Source organism: Sinocyclocheilus anshuiensis, unplaced genomic scaffold (assembly GCF_001515605.1).
Source record: "Sinocyclocheilus anshuiensis isolate Anshui unplaced genomic scaffold, SAMN03320099.WGS_v1.1 scaffold58, whole genome shotgun sequence".
NCBI classification, from domain to species: Eukaryota; Metazoa; Chordata; class Actinopteri; order Cypriniformes; family Cyprinidae; genus Sinocyclocheilus; species Sinocyclocheilus anshuiensis.
In genome coordinates, this window is record NW_015547688.1 from 3,159,021 (window position 1) to 3,178,335 (window position 19,315).

The window sequence follows — 19,315 nt, forward strand, 5'->3', positions numbered from 1 at the left end:
GTTCTTCTTCTCCTTAGCCCAGGTAAGATGCCTCTTGACGTTGTCTGCCACTCCTGAACCACAGACAACGTCAGAGGCGTCTTATCTGGGCTAAGGAGAAGAAGAACTGGGCTGTTGCCCAGTGGTCCAAAGTCCTCTGATGTTGTCTGTGGTTCAGGAGTTGCTTAACAAGAGGAATACGACAACTGTAGCCAAATTCCTTGGCACGTCTGTGTGTGGTGGCTCTTGATGCCTTGACCCCAGCCTCAGTCCATTCTTTGTGAAGTTCACTCAAATTCTTGAATCTATTTTGCTTGACAATCCTCATAAGGCTGCGTTTCTCTCGGTTGGTTGTGCATCTTTTTCTTTCACTTTTTCCTTCCACTCAACTTTCTGTTAACATGCTTGGATACAGCACTCTGTGAACAGCCAGCTTCTTTGGCAATGAATGTTTGTGGCTTACCCTCCTTGTGAAGGGTGTCAATGATTGTCTTCTGGACAACTGTCAGATCAGCAGTCTTCCCCATGATTGTGTAGCCTAGTGAACCAAACTGAGAGACCATTTTGAAGGCTCAGGAAACCGTTGCAGGTGTTTTGAGATGATTAGCTGATTGGCATGTCACCATATTCTAATTTGTTGAGATAGTGAATTGGTGGGTTTTTGTTAAATGTGAGCCAAAATCATCACAATTAAAAGAACCAAAGACTTAAACTACTTCAGTCTGTGTGCACTGAATTTATTTAATACACGAGTTTCACAATTTGAGTTGAATTACTGAAATAAATGAACTTTTCCACGACATTCTAATTTATTGAGATGCACCTGTATAGCAACAACATGGAAATCTTTCTTTCTCAAATGTAGTCTTATAGTTCCAGCATAATGCATCAGCTCAAAATGGGCCTCTGGATCTTTCTACCATGCTTTGGGGTTTAGGAAGTTGCTACATCGTTAGAGTAAATCATCAAAGTTAAGATGAGTGTCATACAGAGCTGCTTTGAAGGTGATAAAATAGTGCATTAATAGTCAGTCGACTCTCAAATGTCTTCATCAACCAGCTTGGAAGTGAATTCAGGTGGTTTTAGCCTGGTGGTTTTAGCATTGCCATGGCCGTTAGGACAGGGGAAAATAGAGTAAATAATTCGGTGTAAACCCTCGGCTTATAGAACAGGGCATGATGTTCCACAGAGAGGGCATCAAATCCATTTGCTTGCCTTGAAATCTGAAGCTGGCTTCCCTCCAGTGGCTCCTACATTGACAAAATACTGGATGACCTTTTTGGTGTTGCTCAGTCTTGCTGAAACCAGTTTCTCGTGATATTTTAAAGCTCATCGCTGTTCTCAACACAGAGCAGAGGTATTATTTATAACCCACAATGGATAAATGTTTTAGAACTGGTTTCATAATTGGTATATATTATTAATTAACATGAATCTAACTTGAATTAATTTGTGAAAATCACTTTCTGCAATCACAGTTGGATGAAAGAAACAGAGCATGACCTATACCTAGAAATCTCATGTGGGTGATTACGAAAATATTGTACCATCCTTAAAATCTGCTAAATTTACTTCAGAAATAAGGTCGCATAATTGATTGTATTTATTTTTCTTACCCCATTTGCAAACTGTGATTACTTGTTTTCAGTATAAATGGAACAAAATTAGGTGATGTTAATTAAAAAAAAAAAAAAAAAACGTTATATTTGGTCAATGATTAAATACTGCTAAAATATTGAGTGGTTTTTAAATTAATTAGAAACAACTGTTAGATCTGCATTCATGACATTGTTATCAGTAATTAAATCCTGCTATATCCAGAAATCCAATTCCCTTGATAAAAACAAAAAACAGATGAGTTGCCCAAAAATGATTTTAAATTTTTTTTTTACTTTTACTTTAATGGTATTATTTACATGTATGTGTGTGTGTGTGTGTACTTGTTTATGCTACATTGAGGGGACCAAATGTCCCCACGAGGATAGTAAAACATGACATTTTTGACATTGTGGGGACCGGCCTGCGGTCACGAGGGAAAAAAAATTATTAAAAATAGTAAATGATGTTTATCTGAAAGTGTAACAATGCAGACAGGTTTTCTGTAAGGTTTAGGGTTAGGGGATAGAGAATATCGTTTGGTCGGTTTAAAAGTAATAGAAGTCTATGGAAAGTCCCCACAATTCACACAAACAAACGTGTGTGTGTGTGTGTGTGTGTGTGTGTGTGTGTGTGTGTGTGTGTGTGTGTGTTCTCGTCATCAGTTAGTGACACTGTAGCAGCTTTTGCGTAGGAAGAATAAACAAGTGAAAAACATTTGTCTGTGATTTGTCTACTGATTGTAATGTGGCTATGCTGTGTTATTATCTCACACACAGTGTGAGCGGTGGTGCAGTATTCCACTTCAAGCATGTGTGGACACATTAGGGGATCATTAACGCTGCTAACTCAAAGCTGTGAACACACATGCTGCTCCCTGGATACTCGGAGGATATTCCTGACAACTGCATACATTAATTACTATCAAAACTATAGGCGGTATATTCTGAGATGGCTAAATTTACCTTCTTAATACTGAGATACATAAAAATTCACCAATAATTATAAAATGTAGCTGTAAAGGCAAAAAGGAGTAACAATCTACCAATCTTCATCTAACAATGGTGCATTTTAACATGTCCATATAGCTATTAGCCAGTCATACACATTCCATTTAAATTATTTAAAAATAAATAAAAATATTAACACCAAAACCTTTTGATTATAGAAGTGTTTTTCCCATCTGTAGGGTCACATTAACTTATAACTTGGATAAAACTCTGAGTTTTCATTTGCAAACTATATCACTCAACAGACAGAAAATACTGTTTATTTAATGTTTTCTACTATTTACTATCAATTTATAGATCGCAACCAAGAGAACAGGGAAAGAAGCAGCCAATTTGCTTTTATAATGTTCCACCACGTCACATTTTCCCTTGACTTATGTTTATGCATATTAATACCTCAAGATATGGATTTTTATCAGCATATTTTAATAGCACCTAAAAGCATTCTTTGTCTCTTTTATAGAATGTTTAAAACTTTATATATTTTTTTAATTTCAGAAAACGACTCGCAACTAATGTATTTTTACATGATTTAAATCTAATTAAATTCATAAATTAAATTCATTAATTCATTCACACACAGTTTCTTTCAATTCCTTTGCTACATTATCAATTCATTTAACAGATTTTTCAGAGACTGTTTCAGTTGGCAAACAATCAAATCCTGCACTTATCATAAACATATTATGACCAAGAGGTGGCAGAAGTGAGCTACATCATCTCAATTGATTGAGTAAATTATGTCAGTAAGGTCCATCCATAATCTGTTTGCATTCTTTCATATTTGGAGTAGTTTACATCATATGTATCACATTCTAAAACTTTCTCACATATATCATTTGTTGTGAATGTAGTTAGATATCCTCAATGACTGTTTCTGTACTCAGTTCATGTCTGGCATTTAATTAAGCTCTAGTGTTGCAATCACTTTCTAAAATCCAAACCACAAAAATACTACCACAGCTAAAGCTCGTAATTTAACTGAAATATTTGTTTTTGTTGCTTCATAGCATTATTATTGAGTACCCCATTGATGCAATATATTATTAACCCTTTGTTTCAATATATTAGTTTTAATTTGCCAGCAGTAAAATTAGCAATATATCTTATGAGATATTAATATATGTGCATGTCATCTGCGGTCTTAAGACATGCCATAATTACATGATGTTCTCAATAACATTACTATTTATTCAACATTTTCATTTTTTGGGTTGTACATCATTAAACCACATTGCATCCCACACAATGAGCTGATTTAATTATTGCATTAATATGTATTTGTTTCATTTTTAATGAGTCTTCAGATCAAATACATTTCATTATAATGCCAAAAGCACAATGCCTCTCTGCTCATTAAAGTGGCGACGGACTGAAAAAGGTCAGTGTGTGGCCTGCCTCCCTCATTAGCCTGCTGTTTATGTGGATTGGCTTTTCTTCTGCACAACACTATTAAATGGCTCTATTGTTTCCAGTTGCTAAACTCCTCAAATCCAATCCCTTCCCCTATTGCTCAGACTAACCTTGTTTGCTTTCTACCTCACAACAATTATCGAGCCACAATTAATGCAATCAGAATAATGCAAATTTAATGTAAATCATCTACATTCATCATCTGGTAATTTATTACAACCCAAAACAACAACCTCTACTAAATGTAAAATGTTACAGGAAGCTGCAAAATGACACCATGACTTATATTTTCCCAGATTTCCTAGACATCACTTTAATTCACATTAAATGTGACCCTGGACCACAAAACATAAGGGTCAATTTTTCGAAATTGAGATTTATACATCATCTGAAAGCTGAATAAATAAGCTTTCCATTGATGTATGGTTTGTTAGGATAGGACAATATTTGGCCGAGATACAACTATTTGAAAATCTGGAATCTGAGGGTGGAAAAAATCAAAATATTGAGAAAATCCCCTTTAAAGTTGTCCAAATGAAGTTCTTAGCAATGCATATCACTAATCAAAAATTAAGTTTTGATATATTTACAGTAGGTAATTTACAAAATATCTTTACTTAATATCCTAATGATTTTTGGCATAAAAGAAAAATCAATAAATTTGACCCATACAATGTATTTTTGGCTATTGCTACAAATATCCCCCAGCGACTTAAGACTGCTTTTGTGCTCCAGGGTCACAAATCAGTTTAAATTTATGCATAATGTCCTTAATTTTATATTCTATTCGATTTGAAATTTCTATTCAATTTCAATCTGTCTGTCTTTTAGAAAATATTAATTAAAATGATTTACAATTAAACTGTTAATTAAAATACTCTAGCTGGCATCGCTGCAGCCAACATACAATTTTTCATAAAGTAATTTAGCTTTGGACAACATCTCAACTTCGTCTACATCACATACCACAAATGTGACCCTGGAGCACAAAAGCAGTCTTCAGTCGCTGGGGGATATTGTATGGGACAAAATGATAAATGTTTCTTTTATGCCAAAAATCATTAGGATATTAAGCAAAGATCATGTTCCATGAAGATATTTTGTAAATTCCTACCGTAAATATATCAAAACTTAATTTTTGATTAGCAATATGCATAGCTAAGAACCTCATTTGGACAACTTTAAAGGCGATTTTCTCTCTTTCTTTTTTTTTTGCACCCTCAGATTCCAGATTACAAATAGTTGTATCTCGGCCAAATACTGTCCTATCCTAACAGACCATACATCAATAGAAAGCTTATTTGTTGATCTTTTAGAATATGTATTGATGTCAGAACGCCGTTGAGCTCAAAAAATGTTAGTCTGTGTTGTTAAGTCTGAACGCTACAGGGGATTTGCCAGACGGAAATAATATCGTTTTACCGCCCAGAAACACATGTACAGCCCACATATTTGCGTAGCGCTTTTTTATATGTTTTTCTATCCGCCTGCAGCGAGCGTCTTGGGTTTATCCTGAGAGAAAGTTGGTTGGTTATTTTGTGGGAGTGATGTCGAATCCTGGGACTCGAAGGAACGGGTCAAGCATCAAAATCCGGCTGACAGGTAAAACATATGAGCTTCTCTGTCGTTTTAATTGTATCGTTGCTGGGTTAATCATCATTTTATACTTCTAGTTACGCTATCGTCGCTGTGTTTTGTCGCTAATGTGTGTACGGAAGGCTAAGCGACTATCCTGCTAGCTTCTGCTGGGGTGAGTTGCAGCAGCCTGGCTCTTCATGCTAAACGCATGCTAACGCGACAAGCAGTCTTCCATTTCATCATTATCTCTATAAACAGCTCAATAGTCCGTGGACTTGCTTTATTTTCACTTATGTGAGCGTTATCGGTCGAAAGCAGCTCCCCCTGCACGGTTTGTTAGGTTGGATTAGTCGTAAATCAGCTGAGTATTAACCGGATGAAGCAGAGGCAGCTGTTTTCTCGGTTCCCCTCATCTGGATGGCTGTGTCTCCGTTATATATTAAGATATTAAGACTGCCATGTGTGGCAGACTATTCATTAATGCTTTGTGTTGTGTTTTACTTATAGTTGCTCACTTAAGCAAGTTAGGAAAGGGTTACAGTGCTTGGTCTTTATATGCTAATATAGGCTACTCTTTCACAATCCACTGTTGGGGTTTTCATGGGGAGGATATTTTTCCCTTCTCTTTTGAAATCGCTTCTTTCTTGGAAATGAACAGGATATGATTGATGCGTACTGATCTCATTGATATCTTCACAGAGATAGTGGCAGTGCCCTGGAGGATTGCTCTCTTTAAACTAAATCTGCTGTTGACGTATCAGTGTTTATGGAATAGAAAGATTAATAAATGCAAAATGACAAGGTACAAAGCATTTTTCTGTTTTTATAGCCTTTTTGTTGGTAACACTTTAAAACAAGGTCCCATTAGTTAATGCATTAATTAACCTTACCTAACATAGAGTGATACATTTGTTACAGTATTTATTCATCTTTGTTAACGTTTGTCAGTAAAAACAATGTTCAATGTTAGCTCAGGTCCATTAAATAATATTAACAGATAGAAGTTTGGATTTTAATAATGAATTAGTAAATGTTGAAATTGTTGTTAACTAAGATTAATAAATGCATTAAAAGTATTTTACTTGGTTAGTTAATGGTAACTCTGGGTCATGTTTACTGTATTGTAGTGTTACTGCTTTTCCTCCCTTTCCTGTTAGCAGCTGATGCATGCCACTAGAACAAGTGGACTACATGGGCATTTTGTCATTTTAATGTGAGAAAGTTTGACGTTTAGTTGGATGTAATGGGTCTCCCGTGGCTCCATTTTTGTCTGGCAGAACTATTTTGATGTCAAACTCAACACTTCTATGCACTGCTTTGATGAATGCAGTGACGACACCATATAAAGACATTTTGTTCCCACACAAACAAGGGAGCTCTGAATGAACCGGTCTTTATTTTACACAGATGTGTTTGTGTCTCACAACATCTCCTCTGTGGCCACTTGAGTTTGTTTGTGGAAGAGATGTCCACAGCAGAGGTGGAGAGCTGTTGGGCTGCAGACAAACCCAGCGCCTCCAGTGTGGGAATCGTAAGGAATTCAATGATTTTGCTTCTGATTCCTCTATATTCCTCTTTTTATTCTTGTTGTTTTAATGTTTCCTGTAAAGCACTTTGGTCAACGGTAGTTGTTTTAAATGTGCTATAGAAATAAAGTTTGTGTTGTATTGTAAGTTTGTATATGATTTAGGTACTTCAGCGATTCCTTTGGACAGTTCATTTACTCACCCTCATGTTGTTTAAACCCTTTATTTCTTCAGTGGAACATAAAAGAAGATATTTTGAGAAAACTTCAATGGCCTCTCCAATGTTGTTTGGTTCCCAAAGTTTGTAAAATATTTTCATTTGTGTATTTCTGTAGTCATACAGGTGTGAAACAACATTAATTGTCATCATTTACTCACCCTCATTTTTGGGCAGGCGATGCTTTTAATGGTTGTTTTAGAAATGTTTTTTTTTTTTTAGAAATAAATTTTTGGAAAAATAAAATGCAGTTCTTATTGTACTTACTGCCTTCAGTGTTGTGTTGCTAAATGAGATAATTTCAGATTTTACCAGAACAGATATACATTGATGAATACATTTAATGCTGTTGTCACCAAGGATGTTTACACACATTTTTAATGACTTTTCACAGCCTTTACTGGCATAGGTATACAGTCATTCAAAATAGGCTTTATACTATTTTGGAATGCTAAAAAAAAAACAAAAACAATGATGTGGTAACATATTAACATAAATTCATGTATGTTTAACTTCATAACGGCATATGCACAACCAGTCAATAACTAGTCAAGTCAAGTCTCACGAGCCTTTAGTGCAACATAATAACAATGACTGTTATTGGTTCATGAGGTTCAGTACATTCAGTTCAACACGGTGCACGAGTCAGATAATTTCGGTAAGAACCAGTAAAGAACCGGTTCTTGTACCCAACCCCACGTGTTAGCCTAAAAACGTGATCTTTTGACAATAATGATCAAAAATTGTTTGTAGTCAACTTGCATCACCTTTTTTTGCACACAGATTCCTGGTAGATAGGCTTTATGCCATCAGACAAGTGTTGATAATCAACACCTTCACACTATAGTGTCTAGGAGGCTTTGACGGCAGTATGCTTTTTGTGACCTTATCAGCGAGGGGTCGTAGACAATAGGGTTGGGCCGATAGACGATGCCATCGTCCATCGCCGATGGCTGACAGACATAACGATGTTAAGCTGACATCGTGATCCCCCCCCACCCCCTATCCCGCAATCCGCCGCATCCCAGTTCCGTGATCGGAAAGGAAATGAAGTGTACTACGGAAACCCTAAAGGGAATAAATAAATAGCCTATGAGATGGGAGGATAAAAAAAACATTTCAATACTTTTTCTCGCAATTATATTGTTGGGTAAGTATAGGAGATTGTATATAAATTGCGGGCATCAGGGAGCCGCTATTGAAACCGCTTTCGATTGCGCGCTCTCATTTTACTTTCACTTTCACTTTTGAGATTCGCAATCACAAGGACTCTATACTATGGAGCTGCAGTACTTGCCACACATTTGACAAGATTAGATGTTTGTTATTGGTGCTCAGGATCTGCAAATCATTCGCCATCGTCCTATCAGACATTTCTCCTTACTCTGTGTATGTGGTAAGTGAACTTTCATGTACTGTAATGCAACAGGCTACCGCTAGCAAGCGGCTAACCATTTAGTGGCTCAGTAGAACGCGTTATTTGTTTCACGATGTTTCACTGTAGACATCGTCCAATGCCAATTTGGTAGACATCGCCCAACCCTAGTAGACATTAAGTTATTTTGCTTGAGGATGACAATAGAGTGAGCAGATCAAGGCAAGACAAGATTTGTTTGAATGTTTAATTATAATTTTTTTTCTAAATTCCTCCTCACTGAAACAAGTACATTAAGTACATTAAGTAATTTTGGAGTACAGTGTTATGTTTGATGGCCTGGAATATTTTCCCAAATTCATTTGACATGATGTTGAAGTTTTTGATGTTTAATTGTTTTTTTAATTGTGTGTTTTTATCTGTTAATGGTGTCACTTGCAGTGCTTTTCCCTGTTGCTGCTTCTTTCAGTCCTTTAGTATGTCCGTTTTACTTTGGGTTTGTGGTTCACACAACAGGAAGTAGGAAGTGGCTTCTGTGATGATTTCTTTTCATGATTGAGTGATATTGTGGGGGTTTTGTGCACAAGTAGTAATACAGTTTATGTTGTGGTGTTACGTGTTCAGTAGTTGATATGTAGAACCAAATTGAATTATCTATTTCTGCTTTTGACACGATAATTATTAGACTGCAACAATAAAAACATGCCTATTAAAATGTGTGTTTTCACCTACAAGATTTTGAACTGTATGAATATTTCTAAATTGATCACATCCAACTGAATTTTAGAACCTGATGTTAGATTATTGAGATGAATGACATTTGTGACCAGATTATATCCTTTGGTAATTTCATTAGAGGGGAAGAATTCTGTAAATATTTGTGTCATCATTGGAGCATGCGCCTCCTGGTGTTTTTTTTTATTTTATTTTATTTTTATTTTTTTAAGCTTGCTCAGAAGTTATTGCCCTTCATCATGGTTACAGAGTAATCAGGGAAAAATGCAAGTTTCTTATTTTCTCATTGTTGTTTCCTCATTACTTGGAAAGGTCTGTGCTGATAATTCCTTGAGAAAGCACTTGACTTCACATGTTTTCAACTGTGTTTCACCCTGAAGGTATTTTTTGTGGATTAGTTGGGCTGTTTGGTTTTTATTGTTGTGTTAATGAATAAGGCAGTCTGGATGCAACCGTATAAGAATGCAAAACATTACGGAGTCCTTCATTTGTATTCTACTTATGTTATAAGTTCATTTTTTCACTGTTGCTGTTACATTTAAACACGCTTACACACATGGGGATAATAAACGTTAATGCCATGAGCATTCAGGCTTCAAAACGTTTGCTTGTTACTGTGAAACAGCTGTGTTTAACTTGTGGTGTTATTGAGACTCTGTTGTATACCTCCAAAACCTGAAAAGCTACTAGGTGATTTGGCAAATCTGTTTCTTAAAGCCTCTATAGACTAAATGATGTGTTGATGCATTCACAATTAGCATTTCTTTAACTAGATTCCAGGTGTGCTATTCAAGCCAATCAAAATACATAGTGTTGAATAATTACTCATTATCAAATGCTAGATCTTTGTAAGTCCTGTTTTAAACAGGTTATACAATGCATTTAACTTGATCAGGGGGACGAAGGTTTATATCTTGCTCAGGAATTGTCATTGTGCTTGATGTTTTGTAGCAAAGATATAGATTGCATTTTCTGATATTATTAGCTGTATAACGCTAGCCCAGGATGTCTACTTGCACTGTTATCATGTTTTGGTAGCATATTTGCTTTGTTCTCAAAATATTAGTGGTCTAACAGTTCAGAATTCCAGTGACTTGTTTTGCATGCTAGTTTGATGCTCACTGTTTTTGTATTTTAACTATTTGGCATTTCACAAGTAGCATTGCAGCAATAAGGAAATTTGAGGCGTCCTCAAATACTTGTTTACATTCTTCAACATTTTGTTTAGGCTACATAATGCAAATCTGTTAATAATTAAACATTTGTGAGAAGAATGTGTATTTTCAGAAATGCTGTTATGCACCGCAGTGCAAATGCGCATTAAACAGTGGGTGTTTGCGGCAGAACTGATTTTGTGTGTGCGTGTGTAAATTGGGCTGCTTTTATGTGGTTCTAAATCTGATACCTATCTGAACATTTAAGTTCATGAAATTATTTCACAATTTTTTATCATTAATATCTACTATAACAGCTTTCATTTAATATCTGTACATGTAGCTCCAGAACTTTGTTTGGACAAGATGTCAAAAAATGGCATCTGTGCATTAAGCCCTGCAGTGCAAATGCAGCCATGTTTGCCTGTTATATTGGCATGATGTGCTGACTTTAGAGTAGACGCTATAAATGATTTATTGAACATCCCATGTCCCCTTGCAAACTCAACCTCTCCATAATCGTTTGCCCAGTAGCGTATTTTTTTGTAATGTGCAGCAGCCTAGTTGAAGCCTGGGTTATGCTCTGTGTAGTAGGCTGTTGCATGGCCAGCTATTGTGGCAGGCATCAGGTGCAAGAAGCTGCATGAAAAGAGGCTTACTGCCCCCTGTGTATGTGAGCCTGTGCTAGAAGCAGAGGGCTGGACACTGGGGAATCCTGCTTATTCATTAAGGAGCACTAGCAGCGCTCTGCTGTTATCATTTCTGTGTCACGTGCTGCCTGCTTGTCTGTTTCCTCTCTTTCCTCTCCCCTGTTCTTTATCTTTTTTTCCTCCTTGTCCTCTTGCACGTGATCATTTCATGTTCATGGTTGTGTAGGTATGTGGAGCATGTGGCCTCTCAGACATTCCTGTGTCTGATATTGATGTGAAGTCCAGCTGTGGGTTTGTAGGGGATACTGTTTGTTCGGACCGTCTGCAGCACTGTAAACTGACACTATTGATCAGAGCCAGGCCGTCACCCGTCCTGTGTAAATAAATGCCTCGATTGAAAGTTCTGGGAATGAAAGCAACAGATAGTTGTTATACAGAGGAAATGTGATTGAGTTTGTGTGTTTGCTTGCTTTTAGAGTTTCGATGCTAGTATTCCTCACCTGTGAGAGATACCTGGTGCTAATTCTTATGTGATTGCACAATTTAAACTGTTTAAATTATTAGCTAAAATAAAGCAAAAAGGTGTTTCAAAAATGGTGAAAAACAAAAAATGGTAACTAAACAGCATTAAGGATACACTTTCACTTATAAATTCATAGAAATTTCAAGCTAAATCTTGATGTTAAAAAACAAATTTAGACACCCAAATATAGGCCACATTTACTTGCTAGGTGTTGTATAGGCTCACTTAGGGCTGCACGATAAATCGAAATGGAATCGAGATCGCGATTCGACAGAAGCTGCGATTGTCATGCGTATCTTTCAGTGAAGCTTTAACAATGCGCATGACAATCGCATTCGATTAATCGTGCAGCCCTAGGCTCACTGTTGTGTGACATATACCATACCATTTATTTGTATTATTGTGAAACATCATTACAGTTTTTAAAAAGCCATATAGCAGCCCTATTAAGTAGAAACAGCATTTAGATTACCAGCATGACATAGAAATTTTGTGACATTTTAAATGTCTTTACTGTGAATTTTGGTCAAGTTAATGTATTTGTGCTGAATAAAAGTATTAATTTTCTTTCTAATTTCCTTTAGAATATTCTTACTGGCCCCCTAATTTTCACTGGAAGTTTAACTTCTAAAATTTGTCTATTTAGTGCATTTTATATGTATTTTACCACTGTATTATTTATCATGCTCTTACATGCATATTCCTCAAGTTTAGGCCATGTTGCCGTGTTAAAGTGCTGTTTCATGGACATTCTGTCCTCACCACCTATGACTCAGACCACTATAGCATTTGTGTTGTTTTGTGTTAAACTTTAGTCTTATTTTGAACCACTTTTGAACTCAAGGTTTTTCTTATGTAATTATGATGCTCATGCACTTGAAGTCACACCATTTAACCTTGTGTGTTATGATAGACTCGTTCCTTATATAAGACACTACGCCTTGATCTGAAGAGTCATAAGTGAGAATGATTAGTATAAGACTTTGTATTGTGGTCACTAAGTGTCAATGGCAACCAAATCATTTGACCTCTATTATTTGATCTTTTTTTTTTTTTTTTTTTTTTTTTTGCTGGGTTGTTTACTGAAGCAGTGACTTCAGTATTTCAGAACGTAGGACATTAAATTTATATGTGGCTCACCACTTTCAAGACAAGTGGGAGGTAGTGTTGCTTTCGTCAACGAAAATTATGACTAAATATCGTCGTCAACGAACCTTGAACGTGACTAAAACTAATAAAAACTAAAATGACAGCTTCACACAAAGACTAGACTAAAACTAAAATTAAAACAGGCCGCCAAAAACAACACTAGTGGGAGGTCAGACTAGAGATGTGCAAAACCACATTTTTATCATGGACTAGTCAGTGGGTTGCCTAAAGGACTAATTGGTTTATGGTGATATCCACGAGACCCCTGATAAGATGTTTCTGAGAGACCTTTAATTCTAAATTCATCCCATTTAAATCCCTGCCTCTAAAAAAATATATAAAAAAGAAATAAACTCATTCATCCTCACAAACATATCCTGTCCCATGCCTAGACATTTTTTAACTCAAAAGTTTGGGGTCTGTAAGATTTATTTTATTTTATTTTTTTAAATAAGTCTCCAGTGCATTCTTGCTAGGATGCATTAAATTGATCAAATGTGACAGTAAAGAAATAGAAAAGAACTCTAATTCTAATAAAGCTGTTCTCTTGAATTTGTTTATTCATCAATATGAATATGGCCTTTGTGTCCATGTGTGTGAGACTGCATTGTGGTCAGCTGCAGACAGTGCCGTGTTGTACAGTGCCGTAAGTCTGTGGGGCCTCCAGACAGGATGAAGAGCTCATAAGGTGATTTTAGCCTCCCTCAGCAGCCTGGCCGGCTCCCACGTGCCTTGTCTGGATTTAGGTTACTGCACCGCACCCAGGGGTCACACAGCCACCTCCCCCAGGTCACTACCGGACACACATACTGCTCCAGGATGCATTCTTTCAGCTGTTGTAAACAAGAAACGCTAAACGCAGGGATTTTTTCAGCCCACTAGATGTTACTTTTCAGGATAATGTTTCTCACTCTCTGACACGGCGCATAAGTAGGCCATTGCGATATTAGGCTTTTTTTTTTCTTCAGTGGGAGCAGTCCTCTCAGCTCTTGTCTCTGTGCAGGGCAGATGCTCATCGGTGTCGCTATAAGCATCGCTCATATCTCTACAGGGATGACAATTGACCGTAGGCCATTCTCTAAACTGACCGACATAAATAGCCTGTTTCTTTACAAGCTTGTTTTCCTGCTGGTCCTCTCTGTGTGAATTGAATGCACTCTGGAACCATTTAGCTTTCTCGAAGTGCAGACCAGACCCAGTTTAAAGTTTGTTTGATAGCACAATAAGCATCATTGTGTGTTGTATCTGAGTACTTCTGATGGTGTGAGACAAGCTGTCTAGAGCGCAGACAGGCAGACGTCTGTCGGCATTGTCGCCATAAGGTTGCAGTCTCTCTGGTGTTGGCTCAGAGCTGTGATTAATTCACCACACATAGGATTCAGGATGTCCTCCTCCTCCAGTCACTGCCGACTGAATGCATTTCTCTCTTTCCTATGTATTGTGCTTTTAACCACTCGTTCCCCAAAGGTATGGCTCAGGTTTCCCTTCCTTTTCACACCTGGTGACTCCGTGACAGGGAAGTCTGCCCACCTGTCCCCATCATCGTGCTTCTTCCTAGGGGAGCTTGGCGGATCCACCGTGGAAGTCGGAGCGGCTGACCTACTGTATATTTGCCTGAGGAAATGTCTTGTCTAGTCATGCACATGAGGAGGTTTAGCATTCCAGTTTACCCTCTTGGCTGACAACTCATTTGTTCGAGCTTGGATGGGGATATATTTTTAAAGGCCTCTGGCGTTCCGATCGACCTTACAAAATAGCTTCCCACAGTTTAATCTTCAGCGCAGAGCGAGGATTTGGCCGTGGAAAGTGGAAGAAAGAGAAACAAAGAGCCAGGAAGGAGGGTGGAGGATAACTCCGGAAAAGCTCATGGATATTTCATTCGCATTGGGGGCCCGACGTCTTGTGTTTCAGCTTTGCGTATTGCGGGGCTTTACATGAGTGTGTGCAATACGACCTTACTTACATCCCTCTAGCCCTCACGCCTCTGTAACTCAAACCTAAGCTGTGAATGGGAGGAGTGCTGTGTGTCATCTCTGAATCTGGCAGGAAATGAGTAGAGTAAGGCACATTCTTCAACCCCTAATCAGTCTAGTTCATCACTCAATTAGAGTGATGGCTTGTGTATGCAAAGTCTGAATTGACTGTACGAGGGCTGAGAAATTAAACATAATAAAATCATAATCGCAACATGGCTTAGATTGGTAAACAAATCGCAAGGTGTGCATATTATTTAATTAAATACATCCACTGCATTGCAAAGTCAGGGCTCGACAATAAGGACTGCCCGATGGCCCGGGGCCAGCGTGAAAGACGTTCGGGCACTAGACGGATTTGTCACTTGCCCGATCGGGCCACTGCAGCGTCGTCACGACATTTTATCATTTGCAGGTGTTTTTAAGACTTGTTAATTAAAAAATTCAAGTGATTAAAAAGCATTTGGGCGCTAAAGACAACTCCTTTCAGTACTCGCGCGCTGTGTTCTGTATGCACAGACTGCTGCGAGCCACCTGAACGGGCAAATACATACAAAAGTATGTCAAAATACCCATCCTGGCAAGTAACTTTGTAGCTTTAACAATGATTAATCTATATTGAATTTATACACTGGAGTACAGATGCACCGATCTACTGGACATTTTTGTTTTATTTCAGATTTCTTATTTAATCTTCTGTTCCGTGCTTGCACACAAACTGCACTGCAGTCATTTTCCCAATGGCCATTTGTGTGGAAATATTACGTTATTATTATACTTAGTCTGTAAATGGCCGTTAACAGAGGCCAGAGATGCTGAAGACGGACACAAAGAGGAGAAAATACTGTAGCAGAGAGAACAAGATCACTGTTCACGATGCGTGAAATATAGGAACAAAATCCAAACATTGAATTTTATATGAATGTGTTTCTGAGGGGAACGGAACTGACTGTTTTCAGAAATGGCGTTTTCTTTTAATTTTGTCTCCGTCTGATGCATTTAAATTAGTGTTAATATGGGCAGCACTGCTGTGTTTACAGCGGTAACCCAGGAAACGCTGTATTACTGTACCATAAGCGCCGCCTGCTGTCAGAGAGTGAATCTGCGTCTCATTCAGCCCACCTGCTTTTTCTGTTTCATACAGATGTTTTATGTAGCATAATTTCACAAAGCTAAAGTCAGGTTATTTTGTTTTTGCTTCAGATTTTGAAATTGTACAGTCTAATATAAATCAAACATTGCACTTTTTTTTCATTTCGTGATTAAAATGCAGTGGTTGCCTCTAATTTCAAATGGCTATGAAAAATCAAGTTGCAACACAGAGTGAAGAATATGCAAATGTGATTTTTCAATTTCTGTACCTAAACATAAAAACCTAAAGCATCATTTCATTTATATTTTTGTACTATAGGCCTATATTTTATTGTATATGTAATTTGTTCATTTGTTCTTATTTACTGGCTGTCACTTGTCTTTAATCATGTTTAAACTTTATATTTCATGATAACAGCAACTATTTTATTTTTTTGTGGCAGGGTCAGTGAAAATGTTGGCAGGGCAAGTAAACATTTTGAACCACTGGCCCGACCTGGCCAGTAGAAAAAATCCTTAGCGTTGATCCCTGAAAGTGAAGCCTGGCACTGTCTTCATTTACAGACGTGCAGCTCATAACAATGTTTTTGGTGTCTCAAAGTGGCTCAGTTCACTTTAAATGCTGTTTTTTAAATTTTTTTTAATTTTTTTTATTAAATATGCATTTGGGAATGTAATGTAATTTGTAATGAGAAGCATTTATACAACCAAAAAAAGTTTAGAAACCCAACAAAGTTCCAACCTGTTTTCCTTTGGTTTTCCACCAAAATGAAAGTTAGATGTTTTAATGTTTGAAAATGAAGAAATTGAGGCATGAATATTAGTGTTACATTACTACAGTTTAGGGCTGGGCGATAAATCGGTAATGATAATTATCATGGTATAATTTTCGTAGATAAAACGATCACAAGAGTTTGATAAATGATCGATATAATGTTTATGCAGCGGAATGAAAGAGCACTACTCATTTGAACCACAACACATGGACCATCTATCCGCTCTGATTTTGGTAATGAACATAAATTTACATCTGCATCCTAACTCAAGCTACTACTACTATCAAATGTACATCTATAAGAGACAAAAAAGTAATATTATTATTAATATTATCAGGCAACACAAACCTGTTTCATGATTTGAAACAATATCACTCATTAGATCATGCAGAAATTAAGATATTTATTTTGTTGAGAAAAATTAATTATCTGGTTTCAACAACTTTTACTTTGGAGCAAAAATCTGGCTTTAAACTTGAAAGAAATAAAGATTAGAAATTTGTGATAATTATCAATATCAACTGATACGAAAAATATATTTTTTTTGGCCATATCGCCCAGCCCTACTACAGTTACTACTGTAAAATAAAATTATGATTGCTGCTTCATTAAATACTCTTCTTTTTTTTTTTTTTTTTTACTGTGAAATCAGTAATAGTAATATTAGTATATTGGTAATATTTCCATTACTTTATTTACAAAATTAATGATGATTAGTAATATTGATTATAAAACTACTAATTTGTGCAGGAATACAAACTATCAGTAAACCTGAAGCCTTTAAAAAAAAAAAAATCAGTGCAATCACTTTTTTTTCATAAAATCGCAATTCAGCTTCTTTTCTCAAAAATGTTCAGCTCTTAAACGTACAAGCAACATGCATAATAAGAAATTAAACAATAGCATCTTTTTGTCTCATTACTTCTAAGTCCATAGTATCGTGCTTCAATAATCTGTCATTTTTTTTATTTACGGTCTAGTTTGAATTTTTCTTTTTTGTTCAGAGACTGAGCTGAACCTTCATTTATCCAAACCATTTTCAGAGAATGCTGAAAATTCGTCATCACGAATGCTCGACTCGAATGCATCAGTAGCGAGTGAGCTTCTGCACAGAAACCCACGTTAAATAGACAGAGATAACACCCGCTCTTCTCACTGTGCCCCTGCTTTGCATCCTCCACCGCTGCTTATTGGATGCTCTGCTCATATTGAAGAAGTGTAGAGATAAATAACCGTTGGCTCATATTCTGGTGAGTTACACCATTGCGTGTCAGCTTTACAGTGCCCCCCCCCCATGCTTTAACCTCATATATCAGCAAACTACTTGACTTGCAAACAGCTGCAAAACCCGCCAGAGACTCATTCCCATCTACTGAGTAATGTTCTTTTGGTTACACACGTGTTCTTTTGCTAATTAACTATGTGAACGGTCTTGTGGCTTGTGAACCAGCTCTTCGCCATTACGTCAGGTAAAGCAGTGCTTTATATTAAAGTCAGGGAATAAGTGGGTGGGAAACTAAGAATAGAGCCTCTTCTGTCTCCCTTGCAACCCACCCTCATCAGTCACTACACCAGCTGTCCTAATGCAAGATATTGAAGACACTCTCCGCTGACTAGCAGAGATGATACTGTCTGGTTTTGAGTCGTGATTCTCAACTGGTTTTGCTTGAGGGTTTTAAATTGGCAACTGAGTACCAGATTTGTTTATCATGCACAATTGAATTTCGATGGTTTCATGCTCTTGCTAGGCAATAATTAATTTCATAAACTTGCCAGTCTGGTGAAACCACGTTCTTGTTGCAAGCAACTGTTTTTATTGTAGTCTGGCTCAGATTTTCTTTTTCCTTGTGTAGTTTTGTTTATGGTTTTTGAGGATGCATAGAGGATGCTATGAATAAGTGTTTGCAGGAATCACCCAAGTTATAATTGCACAACTTGCAGAAATCAATAAAATTATGCGCAACCCTGCACTGAAATTCAGGGCCTATTAATACTTATTTCTATGCATTTATAGGTTTTCATACATTTTTCCAGTATCTGATGAGGCAGTTCCTCTAAATAAGCTTGCAGTCAGATTGGCTTCTGTGAGGCATTGAATTGTGTGAAAGTCAAGCAAACCACATGTACGAGAGAGACAAATCAAACCTGCTGATTCACTCTCTTTCACAGGCATGCTGGGTCTATGTCATAGTGTTGGCACAGTGTCAGTCACTATCCAATTATGATATGATGAGTTGTGATTTATCACAATGTATCAGATAATACCTTCTGCAGATGCAAAACCGAATAAAACTAGAGGAAAATCAGTTGCACTTATGAATATCGTATTGGCTTATAGGAGTTTACAGCCACCACAAACAGTTCTGATTCCCAGCTTGTAGAGTTAATGTTTTCGAGCTGCTAATCCTCTGTAATGAAATGGTTAAAGGGGTCATGTGATGCGATTTAAATTTTTCCTTTCTCTTTAGAGTGTTACAAGCTCTTGGTGCATAAAGAAGATCTGTAAAGTTGCAAAGACTAAAGTCTCAAATCCAAAGAGATATTCTTTATAAAAGTTAAGAGTCAGCCA

At 37.0% G+C, this 19,315-nt stretch overlaps 1 protein-coding gene across 3 annotated transcripts in view; it reads left to right on the forward strand.

Moving 5' to 3' along the window:
* The first annotated feature begins 5,333 nt into the window (after positions 1-5,333).
* The window catches only part of smurf1 (SMAD specific E3 ubiquitin protein ligase 1), a 49,726-nt gene continuing 35,744 nt past the window's right edge, over positions 5,334-19,315 (forward strand). For all 3 annotated transcript variants that reach the window (XM_016506033.1, XM_016506034.1, XM_016506035.1), the window contains exon 1: positions 5,334-5,600. In XM_016506033.1, the coding sequence (XP_016361519.1) occupies positions 5,546-5,600 (55 nt within the window). In that variant the 5' untranslated portion in view covers positions 5,334-5,545. The remainder of the gene's footprint in view (positions 5,601-19,315) is intronic.